Source organism: Apteryx rowi, unplaced genomic scaffold (assembly GCF_003343035.1).
Source record: "Apteryx rowi isolate R43461 unplaced genomic scaffold, aptRow1 scaffold_3, whole genome shotgun sequence".
In the NCBI taxonomy this organism is placed as follows: domain Eukaryota; kingdom Metazoa; phylum Chordata; class Aves; order Apterygiformes; family Apterygidae; genus Apteryx; species Apteryx rowi.
The window spans coordinates 9,823,713-9,836,925 of NW_020449418.1; the positions used below are offsets into that span (position 1 = coordinate 9,823,713).

Genomic DNA, 13,213 nt, shown 5'->3' on the forward strand with positions numbered 1-13,213 from the left:
GCTTCTGTTAGCAGATTAGTTCTGTTGCATTAGACTCCTCCTTCCCTGAAGGCTTCACTGTGAATGCAGCTCAGCTAGTGCACATGAGGAATGTGGTAGTGCATTTTAAAAATCAGCAACACTTCTCTATTTATTTTTTAAACCATAGATTTTAAAGTGCTATAAAAAAAAGGATAAGTAGCTATCAGGGGGTTGAAAACTCACAGGAACATTCAAATGAACTAGGGGACAATATTGCATCAAAAGCCAAAGAGGCTGAGGTGCTCTTGTAAACATTACTCAAGGAAAAACTCAGGCACAGGAAGATGAACTAGAATTACCCCAAAGCAGCATGATAGGCTGACAACAGGGCCAAGAATTGAGATCAAATATTCCAATTCCCAGTCCAACACATTTGTTTACTAGATACTGCTTCTATCCTGCCACAGTTCAATGAAAGCACAGACAGTTAAGAATTAAAACTGATGAGATTAAAAAACAACAACAACAACAACAAAGCAACAGAAACCCATGCAGTTCCAATTCAAGAGGCTGCTCAGAAAGCCGCTGCATGAGTAACAAGGACATTTCCCTTTCTCTTCTACAAGTTTAATATACAAGAATATGCTTTACTCTCAAAAAGCCTAAGTGTCAGGTTTGATTTCACTCACAGTTGTGAAAATAGAGGATTCCTCCATGAAACTTAGTGGTATTAAACCATATAGACCTAGACACAAGATCAGCAGTCAGGCCAAGAGGTTTCACATGAGTATACACCATATCTGTAGTATGGGCAGCACATCGAGCCTGGAAAGAGTTGCCAAAACTCAAATATGTTTCCAAAACTACTGGAGAAAGAAAGGATTTGGCATGGGTGGGGAGGAGTCCTCAAAGAAAAATAAATGGAAGTCACTGTTTCAAGCTGTAGAGAGTATACCAAAGGTGAGTAATACTTTATTTCATTAAAATATATTTTAAAAACATACTGTGTAAAAGAATTAGGATTCTCAATAATTTATTATTTACCTTAGCAAATCCTGTTTGTTATTCTACAGATAGGAATGAAAAGTCTGCAGAAGGAAGGGAGCTGTACCAACTTCTTTAGGCCYGAGCAAAGCCCCTGCACAAAGAAATAAGTCCAAAATCCCTTCCCATTTCAATCCCTTCAAATTCATTTTTGCAATTAGATCACAAAAAGCTCAATGAAAGGTCATGATGTTGAGTGTTGAGCACTTGTAATTAGAGCTGGGAGTTCAGAGCACTCAGCAAGAGAGACCCCCAGAAGAGATGTTAATGTTACACTACTCAGTAGTAAAGAGACTGCAAGGTCCAGTCCCGCTCTTGCTCCTGCTGGCCTAACTCCACTGAAATCAATGGAATTACGTGACCATGAAGCCCGCATCCAGCCCAACAGGCATTTCTCAGAAAGCTAGACACACTCATTGAGCCAGGTTGGCAAGGGAGAGAGTGTTTTTCCTACCACTGTAGACACACTGTAGCTTATCATTAATTTTCAGTCCAAACACATCATAAATCTCATTGGCTTCCTCCCCATCCTCTGGGGAGTAATACACATAGGGAATTCTCTCTCTGATGTAAACAACTGTAAGCATCATTCCCATTTTCTGGTCTATGTGACAAAATTCGTATCCAAGTGCCTGTCATAGCCTGCACCATTCTTAGCAGGGCAGTTCAGCTTTCCCATCAGCTTTCCCAAACATTATGCACAGTCCATTGCAATGCCAGCTACTGTCTGCTTTACTATTTCAGGAAAAGGTAGCCACCTCTCCAGTGAGGCTGCTTTACTAAAAGAAGCAAAGCAGTCAATTCATGTGTTCTGTTTCCCTGGAGGCACTCAATGGTATTTCTGACATCTCATGTAAGGCACCAGTCATCTGGTAGCTGAGCAAAAAGTGACCTGCCAAACCTGTGTTAAGAAACTGCAGAGGGAACTGACAAAATTCAGCTGTTTTGTTCCATCTTCTCACTTACACAGCATAAAAAGTGTGATCACTACATCCTGGGAAGTTTCTGGTGGCGTCCTAAGAGAGGAAGCTTCAACTTGCACTGCAAGTCAAGGAGCATAGGCGACAGCAAACTACACCTCAAGTTTCGATGGCTGTGCCTGAGTGGCAGTTGCCATGGACATTGTATAGATTTCCTTGAGCCCCAGAGGCCACTGCTGCCTTGCTTTCACGCAATGAGAGTTTGTTGTCAGCAGTGAAGCTGCTCCTTAAAACACAGTGAAGGGGCAGACCACAAAACCACCTTTGTGGCATCCTTACTGCAACTTCTCTGCTGTTGGTCTTGCCTGTACAGCCTTATTCACAGAGATGCAACGCTGGAAACAGCAGAGCCTATGGACAAAGAGGTTAGCTGGATGCTAGCGGACGAGGTCACTGGGAAGCCTCAGTCCAGAATATCAGTTTCAAATGGGACCAGGTGGTAGTATGTCAAATTGGTGACATAAGCTGTTGGATCATCACTGTCTTCTAGCTCTGAGGTAAAGTCACTAACACTTTCGAACCTAAGAAGAAAACAAACAAAAAAAATGGCATTAATGTTCATTTTCAAAATCCAAGTCAAAGAAATAGGAAGAAAAGAATTGGGGAGAGGGAAAAGGCTAGAATATCTGAAGACTGATCCCTGGAAACTTTGAGAACAGATACTTGTGAGGGGACCATTTAGAAAAAGGGCTGCAGGCAAGAATGCTTCTGTTGGCACCTCAAGTTAAAGTTGGAGTAAATATAACATGTGGACTTGATTCACACCAAAGCAGTGTTGCAGTAGAAGTATTTCTAATGCTGATTTGGAGCTTCAGCTTTGTGAAGCTCAGTTTGCAAGACAAAGATAGTCCCAACTCTTTTTCCAAAGCTTCAATGTCTCTCTCATTCCCTCTCTTGGCAGCTTGAAATGCAAACCCATACCAAGTTGTCAAGGAAGGTCCATGCAGATCAACTGTGAATCACGAAGCTATAGTTTGTCTGACATCAGCCTACATTATGCTAAGGTAATCCACTGGAAACACCAGCAATGACATCTACTGCCATTTTCATTAAAGAGGACACAGCACTTATTAGATGGTTGAGAAATAAATGGAAATGATTGCTCTCCATATCCTTAAATAAACAGCAAACCACTTTCTTCTAACCCATAGAAATGAATGAGCCAAAGAGTTCGTTTTCAGTAAAACAGGATGGCTATTCCCCTTTAAACCTGTGCTAAAACACAGCTGCATGGCAGACTAGGAGACCAAGTTCTCCATCTCTTTCATTAGTAGTCTTTAGTAAAAGGGACTTCTGTGGCACTTCTGTAGTATGACAGTGACTGTTCACAGCACTTGTCATTATAATGCCTGAACTTCATTTCTCATGACACTTCCTCCTCTCATAAAACATGACACCTCATGACACTTCCTCCTACTAATAAAAGAATGTTTTCCTAGGACACAGCTTCTTTTTGTCAGGCAATTCTGGATACCTCTAAAAGATTTTTATGAGCCTAGAGGAGCTTTCACTGTGGTATATGGACAACTTCACAGAAAGTATTCAGAGCTGATCCCATCCAGCTCCTATGGTTTATTTATATACACGTGTGTGGTGAGGACTATGAGAACCATGGTGTACACCAGTAAGTCATCTTGTCCTCTCATTCAAAGTTACTAGGGATGAAGGAAGGAAACAGTAAGTGAACTATGGAAAAGTGAGTCACGCAGCTGAGGTCCACATTCTTCCATTTCGTTCTCACAGTATTTGGCAGCAACACAAAATGCCTCTGTTCCCAGACAAAAGCAGAATGGAAACTGCCTTTGTTTTGAGTCTGAACTCAGAACTCTCACCCTTTCACTTTATAGATACCTTCTCTGCATTTGGCTTTTGTACAAGGCCAAATGTTCAACACAAATGGGAAACAATGACTACAGTATCCTTCCTACAGATCCTTGTTGCCCTCCCCATGGCATGAGATTTAGATTTTGACAACCATAGACCATCCAAATATAAAAAATGCTCCCAAATTTAATTTCACTTGTTTGAGTATTTTCCTCCCCACTTCCTGACTCTTGTGGTATAACCAGAACTTTTGCAAGGATTTCCCACTGTCTCACTCCCACTCAAAACCAGAAGGCATCAACTCATTGAAACCTACACTTTCCTCGGTAATACATAATCTAGTTTCAAGGAGGCTAGAATTCCTAGTATAAGAAAACACCTTTCTTCATCCCAGATAGCCTAGCAGTTAAAGGCAATCACTTCAGGCCAATGTTTAAATCTCTGCTCTGCTCAGTCAGGCAACAGACTTGAACTGTCCGATTTCTTTCTCTCACACTCTAAAATTTGAAAGATCTTGGATTCATTCTCATATAGATTGAGAAAAAAATAAAATTGAAACTGAAAAACTGCACAAGATGGAAAAATAATTTCTAACCTAGCTCTGACTATAGGACATGTCTTTTTAGGGATTTATTTTCTAACATCTTTTTAGGCTGACATACTTCAATTCTCTGAATAGCAGGCAGACAGATGAAGATTTAAAATAATTTTGTTTAAAATTGCATCTCACCTTCACATGAACTAGTCAGACTCCTGCAGTAAGGTAACTGCAGATATCCTTCTAACTCCACCTCAGACAACCCTAAAAATCAGGTAGAAGCATTGCAAGTTACTGGATAGCATGGTCTATGCATTCTGCAATGTATGGACACAGCTCTGTCTCTTCTCCACAGTCCTGCCTGGTCCTTCACAACTCAGCTATGAGGACCATAGCACTTTTTGAATAGAAATTCAAGGATTTTCTCCTGCAATGCCCTGGCCTATTTACTCCCAAAGTACCTTGACAGATACACTGACCTTACTGAGGGCCTACTTCTCATGCTGTAGAACAACTGTTCTTCTTCAGTTTCACTCTAATACGTTAGAGTTACTGCTCACATTTGCCAGGAAGAAGAGGAAAACAAGGTACACAGATGCTAATGCTCCTCATGAGCACAACTCACAGGAGTAACCCCAGTGTAAACACAGTGTGAGACAACAGTGCAGTTCCTCTCATCAGCCTATGTAAGAGCAGTATCTGAGCAGAGCTCCTTCCATCTACAGCTAAGACTGTAGTAGCCCCACAGCAGCATTTTCTTTTTCTGTCAAGACTAGGATTTTGTTTTCCTGGAAACATTCTGTATCTAACTGCACCATCTCCGTTCTGCTCTTTGGCATCTCCATCCATGCAAATCTCTCCTAAGGAACACAAGATGCTTGTGACAACAGCAGCGCTGCCCTGAAAACACACATTTAGTACTGCAGTGAATTTGCCAAAAAAAGCAGCATGTCCAACTCCACAGCCTTTGCTGCCTGCTGCTGGCCTAGAAGGCAGAAGTGCAAACAGTCCTGGGGGGGGGGGGGGGGGGGGGGGGGGGGAAGGCACCTCCCTGTAACAAAACCAAAGTGTAAGTTAGAGTGCTTGAGTGCCTTTTTAAATTTTTTTTAAACCATCTTTCCTTTCAGAAGGACTGCAGAGCACTAGAACCATATATAAAGGACCATTTCTGCCAGACTGAGGTTGAGCACACTGGTTTCGCCACATTTTGCAACAGTACGGTGTACTTTAGGACACAATGTAATGAGTACTGCCAAATAAAATGAGAAAGAAAATGAAGGTATCAGAAAGCAACCCCTTCAGAACAACAGAATAAGCAACTCTAATTTGCAAAAATGCTACAGCTTCTTTTGTGACAAGTATCAGACTTTTCAGCTGACAGACAATTCAATATATAGCACTACCAGCAATCCAACAGCTAACCAGTGCAGCAAGGCTTTAGGGAAATGAATGCTACCTCCTGAAGCTCAAATTGATTCTCTCCAAAAAACAGAGGATTGCTTTGTAAAATGTCTGATTCAAGTACATGTGCAGCCAAAACCTACAAGTCATATGGAGTTTAATGTTGCTGAAAGGAAAAAGTTCCCAACTGAGGATATACAAGTCCACAAGGAATTAACTCTATTTTCAGAATAGAAAACACCAATCCAATAAATCCAATTTTAAAGAGACCAAAAAGGAACTGCATAGGATTTTGAAAGATTTAAAAGTTCCTTTCTGGGCTGCTAACCTACATTTAAAGTAACAAGGTAGAAAATTTTTGCTTTTAAAAAAAGTTCACTCTTTACAAAACAGCTCTGCCATGACTTCCCAGCTATGAAATACACCTACAGGAAGGGCATATATAGAGCACCACATACAACAGACATTTGAAACTTAGCAATTTCTTGATTCTCCCTTGAAGTTACAATATGAATGCACAAAGCCAGGCTGTTACCCTGGATTTATTTCTTCCACTGCAGTTTCTGGGAAATCATGCCTACCACACAGATTTTCGTGGATTTACTTTATGATATTCATACTTCCTGGCCTTCATATACTCTGACTCCCAATATAGAACAGACAACGGAACAATAATTAGATGACAGCAGTTTCTGATCCCCAACCATTAAGTTTTACTAGGGTTGGAGCAGATTTTTAAAATCAAGGCTGTTGTTGGTTTGTTTTGGGTTTTTTTGGTTTGTTTGTTTTAATCAAAACTTTCTGAAATAATCAAAAGGAGACAGGAAAATAAACAGACCACTTTTCTGCTCCAGTGGTTTTTTACTCTCAGCACTAACACATGATCCACTATGAACTATGTCAACTTTACAGAAACCAGCCTTGTAGAATTTCTTCCAGTGTATCGCTACAGCCTTGTGTTAAACTGCTGTTAGCAAGATCTAGGTTCACAACAGTAAGTGATAAAACCCTGGTTCTTTTAAAAGTTAATAGAAAGACTTCAAGCAATTACAGTGGGGCCAGAGCTGCACTCCAGCCTCTGACAAAATCCTGTTAAATTCTAAACCTTTCTGCAAACTGGCAATGCTCATATTTCAAATGTGGCAAGACAGAGCTTTATGTTGAAAGATCAAACTTCCAGATGGCTTTTATTGCCATTTCCATCATTTTGACTGCCCTAATGACAGAGTAGGTCAATGTTTCTCATTAAAACTATGTAGATGTTTAGTTACCTGAAGCACATTGATGCTATTAAAGTGAAACATCAATCACCTGCCATGACAGAAATCCACAGGAGTTGATTTCCATGAATACCCATTTGTCGACATACTCACTGACTTGAGACCTACATAAAAGCCTTACTGGTTACAGGTCTCTGACCCCTGAGTACCTACGTATATAAGGAGGTAGAATTTACAAATAAGACTAGCCTAACTTCCTCTTCCTTAACGCAATACATGTGCTGCACCATGTCACAGCACGTGGAAGCATCAGAGCAGCTGCCCAGCTTCCTTTGATTAAGTTCAGGCCTGTGTTCCCCCTCTGAGGATGGTGTTTTGCTTCCCAAACAAATCACCTCCATCTTAGTAAAATATTTCATTTCTAAGGGTGTTTCGGGTTTCCACACTTGGGCTCAAAGGAGGTCTCATCACAATCATGAGAGAAAGAAAAAAATTCCTCTGGTGTAATTCTCACCTGGCAGGACCCCTAGGACAGCCACAACTTTTTCCATACAGACAGGACCACACTCCTTAGGGTCACTAATTCTCACTGCAGCAATTTTATCCACTTTAACAGAAAGAGCATTGAAGCCTTAGCCATCAGGCCCTTTAACCAGTCAGAATGACCACTGCACCAATCTTGCTTCTATACAGAGATTAACATTTTGCTAGGGAAAAAGAAAGTTATAGTATATCTTAAGCTGACCAAATTAGTCAGGAACAAACTATACTTACAAGTGTTCCGCTGAATCTACGTCCAGGTGCTTTTCCTTTCCATTGGGTATACTGTGGTCAATGACTATTGTTTCAGTGTTTGCTAAACAAAATCCATTCGATCGCATGATTTCTGTGGGGAAAAGAAAGGAAAAAAAGATATAAATGCTGGAGGTCCAGAAGGTTCTCTAAAAAAAGCTGGACAATAAGTGTATATCATATGTAAATGGCATGGTTATGAACAGGGATGTGTACATGACATTGGAAATCTGTACAGGATTGCTGAAATGAAGAGTTGGGCCCACACGCTGGTTTCATAGCTTTTTACATCTGCAACCTGCCAGATCTTAAGCAATTTCATTTGCATCATCAATTCATGATGTAGAGATTACATTGTGGAACACTGAACATATCTTGCCATTGAAGCAAGGTCCCATTTCAGTCCCATTAATGCCAAATTCCTATCACCTTTAGCAGAATGGCAGCCGGTCCATAAAGTTGCAATCTTTCACTTCTTAATTGTGCTTCTCCTAGATGGACTTCCCAGGCTTAAACTAATTAAGCAAAAACCAAAAAGACAGGAAAAATGAAATACAAACTTACCTTCCAAGTTAATTCAATCACCATCTTTAAAAAAGGTAAAACAATGTCTTCTACATTGCTTTCAACTTTGCTTACTTCTTTCTCATGGTGTAAAATGCTGTCAGTCCAGCATAGCTAAACTTTACAGCTATTTCTACTGACTTACTACCATGGGGAGATTTTTTGCTTAAAAATAGTATTTGATGTGAATAAGAAGTTAATCCTGGACTGTATGACAAGGGAAGGCAAACAAGGCAAATAGCAAAGATTTCCTCTGGTCACACAATCTCAGATGAATGCTAGGGACAACACAAAATTAACATATTTCTCAATTTAAAGCAGCACTGACTTAAGTAGGATGATTCATTATTTGCCTCAAAGTAAGAGGACCCTGTGTTACATCCTTGCATTATCAGCACAAACAAAAGGTAACTATTCTGTGGGCACGAAAGATAAGTATGGGTAGTCCCTAAGACCTTGCCCCAGACAGACAAATTTCAACAATACAGTTCAAGTAATGTGTGAGGAAGGACAGCGGAGAAAGAAGGGAGGCAATTTTTAAGTGTACATTTACATACTCCTACATAAAGGTAAAACCAGAACTCACTTCCATGTTTCTGTTGACAAAGTGATCTTTGACTTTCAGTCTATATTTTACTGCAGCCCACTTTAACAGAGTATGTGTGGGGATAGTAAAATCATTGAATCCCAGGAAAATCACACTTCACTCATGACTCATCCTGAATGAACATCATACAATAGAACAAGAGCTACATCACAAATTCGAATTCAGCTTTCAACTAAGAGAGGGGTCCGTTTCTCCCTTCCCCATCACCCATCACTGAGCAGGACCGTGCAGGGGACAATTTGTTGTTTTAGAGAATACAAAATAGTTTTACTGTTATTCTGATTCTGCAGGTCACCTAGAAAGCTGCACCATGACCAACATGAATGCCACAGTGCTTTCCTAGAGTCCTTGATGCGACCTAAGAACAGCAGCATTTCAGTGCAGTGTGAACTGCTTTAGGAGTTAACATTTACTGCCATCTACTGACACCATTACCAGACACTGAAGTCATTTCCAGTGCGCAACATTCAGGTGAGGCAAATATCACCTGCCATCAGATTTCAGTCTACGTTTTCAAATTCTTTATGGCAACCACTTAAATGATAAAGCTAATTATCACAAGATGCTTTTGGATTGTTGTACAGGTAGGAAAGAAATCTTCCCCCAAATAATTAGGTATGACTCGTCTATTAAAATCAATTTAGGATTAAAACAAAACATGTTATTGTTTGGCTAGGATGGTTTCCACAGCTTCTCTACATACAGGCTAACATGAGGCTTCTCTTTGCTGCTAGCCTCTGCCTATCAGCCGGACACCCTCACACTGTATTCACAGATTTATTGTGCTCGTCTTCTATCTGCCGTACCCACCACACCATAGATTCAGCCATGCACACAAAGTATGTGTACCTGAAGGGAGGTACATCCCTTCAAAAAAATTAGATGAAACCCTTCAAAACAGCAAAAAAAGTCAAACCAGACCAATGTTGCAGTTTCTAACCAATGCAACTCCAAAGATATTTTTCTTGTTATTTGCCTGCTTGCAAAAGGAGCAATGTATCAGATGACAGTAGTCAGGCTTTTAAACATTTTTTATAGCATATAGTTTGAGGGCACTTAATTTCATAACTGGCAACCCCTGGTATCAGAGTAGCAACATATTTCACATGGAAACCACTGAATACACCCTCTAGGGTCAGTGCTGAGAGCACATTCAAGCATTTAGAAGCACAGTGAATAAACCACATTCAGTCTTTGCCTTTGGAAGAATGACACTAAGAACCTGCACATGAGAAATTTTACCTGTAATTTCTACCTGAACTCAGACATCATCCAAACCTCTCTAGTCACAGATGGGGCAAGACCTTTGCAGAAGGGCGCCGGGGGCTCTTCACAAGCACTGTGCTCACGGCAGCCTGCGCTCACAGGGAGCCCTACAAGAAGGCACATGGCCCAGATGGGCTGGCTAGACTGCTCCTCTCACTAACACTCTGTATTAAACAGCACATTTCCAAATAGTTACTAGTGGGCTAGCATGCCCTTTACAATCTAATTAAAAAAATAGCTATTTAACACTGTTAAAGATGACTAGTTTGCTTAGAATTAGTGCTCAAGATCGGCTACAAAAGTCTACCCTGTGGGAAAGATCAATCCTTAAGACACACCAGTTATATCTTTAGCATGTAAGCATACTGGCTGGCCATTAACCAATATGCTGTTAGTACCTATGAAAACTGACTTGTATTTCTTGCTAAACACTTTATGCACCTCGGAGGACAATGTTGTATTTCATTCTCTGAAATAACTCTCTTCTGTTGACACAAAAACAGCCACCCCATGGGATAACTCAGAGACTGCAAGCTCCTAAGGAGAAGTCTGAATTTCCCTTTAGGCCCAAAGGAAACTTTTCAACATAGAAATACAAAACTAGGCACATCAAAAATCCACACACCCACTAGCAATGGTCAGTAGCAGATTCAGAGGGGAAAGACTAAAAGCATAGTGCAAGTATAGTATAAAACTCCTCTCCAGTACACCCACCAGCACTCTGTGGCTTAGAAACTTCCTGAGCCTCCGCCTGTGACAGGTCTCAATGCACATTTCTTCCATTTACTTATCTAATTCTTTTTTTGAAGTCATTTATACTTTTGGTTCCACAATATCCTGTTCCGTTACTTAACTGCTCTGTACGACAACAAAACAAAACTGTAACTTTTCTTTTGTTTAATGCCTGTTGTCTGACAATGTTAATGGACAACCTACAGTTCTTGTGTTTTGAGGTGTACAGGGCAATGGACTCTTGCCATTCAGTTTTATATACTTCCATCATACCATCAACTCTGTCATCTCTTCTCAAAGCTGGTGTCCTCTATTTAACCTTTTTCATAGAGAAGCTGTCCTTCAGCTTGAAACCTTGTCCTTTATTTGTATTTAATTCTATTATATCCTTTCTGAGATGGAGAGACCAGAACTGCACACTGTATTCAAGAAAGGGGAGGTTGTGCTCCTTTCATCTTTTGTTCTCCTCTCCTTTCCTAATAATGTCTAATATCCTAACTGTTGTTTATGAACGCTGCTTGGCACTGAGCTTACATTTACATAAAACTGTATCAATAACCTCAGAATCTCTTTCCTGAGTGGTAATAGCACTATCGTGTGGGACTATAGTGAGAATTGTATTTTCCCCATTTCCACTTGTTTGCATTTATCAGCCTTGAATTTCACCTGCCATTTTATTGTCTGAACATGCGCTGCATAGTTTGTCATGGCTAATTGTACATTCTACACTATAAAGCAGACTATGGAGCTCCATCTTTTGAATTGCTGGTAGAGAAAGAACGAGGGAAACGAAAAATAAAGCAATTTTCATTACATAATTCTTGCGTCCATTGTAGGAAGCTAGCCACTCTTACCTGATATTTTAACTGGACTTTGAAAGCTTGGCTGAATTTTATGGACATTGTCATTCTTTAGAACTTGATCCAACGGAGATCTCTCAAAGAACGTGAGGACAACTTCAGATCTTGAATACTTAAAAAGAGACAAAGAAACAGACAGCTGTTTTTAACCAACAGTTTTCTTTGTTCATTTCCTCCTTTCCAACTCTTCTTACAAGAATAGAAAGACTTATTACAAGCAACTGCCTGGACCTATAGTATGTAATGACATGGACCTGGCACTCAGCACTTCTCCAAGATATTCAGTAAATTGCTGCTTCTTTCAGAGTCTGGGGAAGCCCATCACTTTCTAATCTCCATGAGAGTGCATTTTGCCACCAAGGAGGAGTCAAAAGCTGGGTTCAATGTGGAGCATACTCACCTTCCATGGCATGTTTATAATGGTCTTCAGAAGCTTTTCCACTTCATTAAGTCTAGCTTCTATATCATGGGCTTCTTTTATTGTGATGAGTCCTAGAAACAAAGTAAACAGATCATGAGCAAAGACAAAAACACACTTTCATGCGCACGTACACATCAGCAGCCAGAAGCAGCTTCTCAGGAAGACGAACAACCTGAAACATCATGCCTCCCAGAAATAAATCTTTTAACCCATACTGATGATAAACCATGTACCCCAAACTAAGGTGAGCATACTTACAAGCATGGATGCAGGCCTGACACAAATTCATCTGTTTGTGATTGTATTTAGGAGCTGGAAGACAAGCAGAAGTGGAACCACCTACTCCCTCACCCACAGCTGCACTATACAGCATTCCCAGCAATGATAATCAAACTGTCTGTTTTCTGCTTCCAAAAGCCATGATTCATCCTTTTTCTGTCAGTAAAAGGCAAAAAAAAAAAAACCCAAAAAACAAAACCCAAAACAAAAAACACAACCCACAGATAAGAGGAAAAGACTAAACACAAGCTAAACAAAAGACTTCAAGAACAGTCTTGTATTTCTCTGAATGTAAACCCCAGTGGGTGGTCAAAGGATGATTTCTCAGTACCATGTTCTTCAAGTGCAAAACAAAGTTTTGGGGTTTGTTTGTTTTTTTAAATCACAGAATTATCACAGAGCTGCAGAAGGGATTATAAGGGAAACTTTTCAGGATGATGCAGTACAATGCTTCTGATTTTGAAGAGCTCAATATGGGGAACTTCTACTGTAATACTATATTTCATATGTATAATTCGCAGGAAATCTGTAACTTCACTCTCCTCTAAGAGATTTAAGGAGATGTAACACAGGTTATATGCACATACAGGTAATATGAGGAGAACCTAGCCCCAAAGCCACCTATCCCTCTAATGCCCTTCTGTTTGCATTTGTGTGGCTTTTCCAAGGAACAGAGCACATGCATGAAAATTTAACAAGCTTCATAACTGAAAAAAAAAAAAAA

General features: G+C 40.2%; 1 protein-coding gene across 1 annotated transcript in view; it reads right to left on the minus strand.

The window, feature by feature from the left end:
* Positions 1–931: 931 nt before the first annotated feature.
* Positions 932–13,213, minus strand: part of PXDC1 (PX domain containing 1) — a 24,617-nt gene continuing 12,335 nt past the window's right edge. Inside the window, exons 2-5 of the mRNA XM_026069725.1 lie at positions 12,190–12,281; positions 11,784–11,901; positions 7,743–7,854; positions 932–2,506 (exon numbers count right to left, since the gene is read on the minus strand). Of these exons, the coding sequence (XP_025925510.1) occupies positions 2,389–2,506; positions 7,743–7,854; positions 11,784–11,901; positions 12,190–12,281 (440 nt within the window). The 3' untranslated portion in view covers positions 932–2,388. The remainder of the gene's footprint in view (positions 2,507–7,742; positions 7,855–11,783; positions 11,902–12,189; positions 12,282–13,213) is intronic.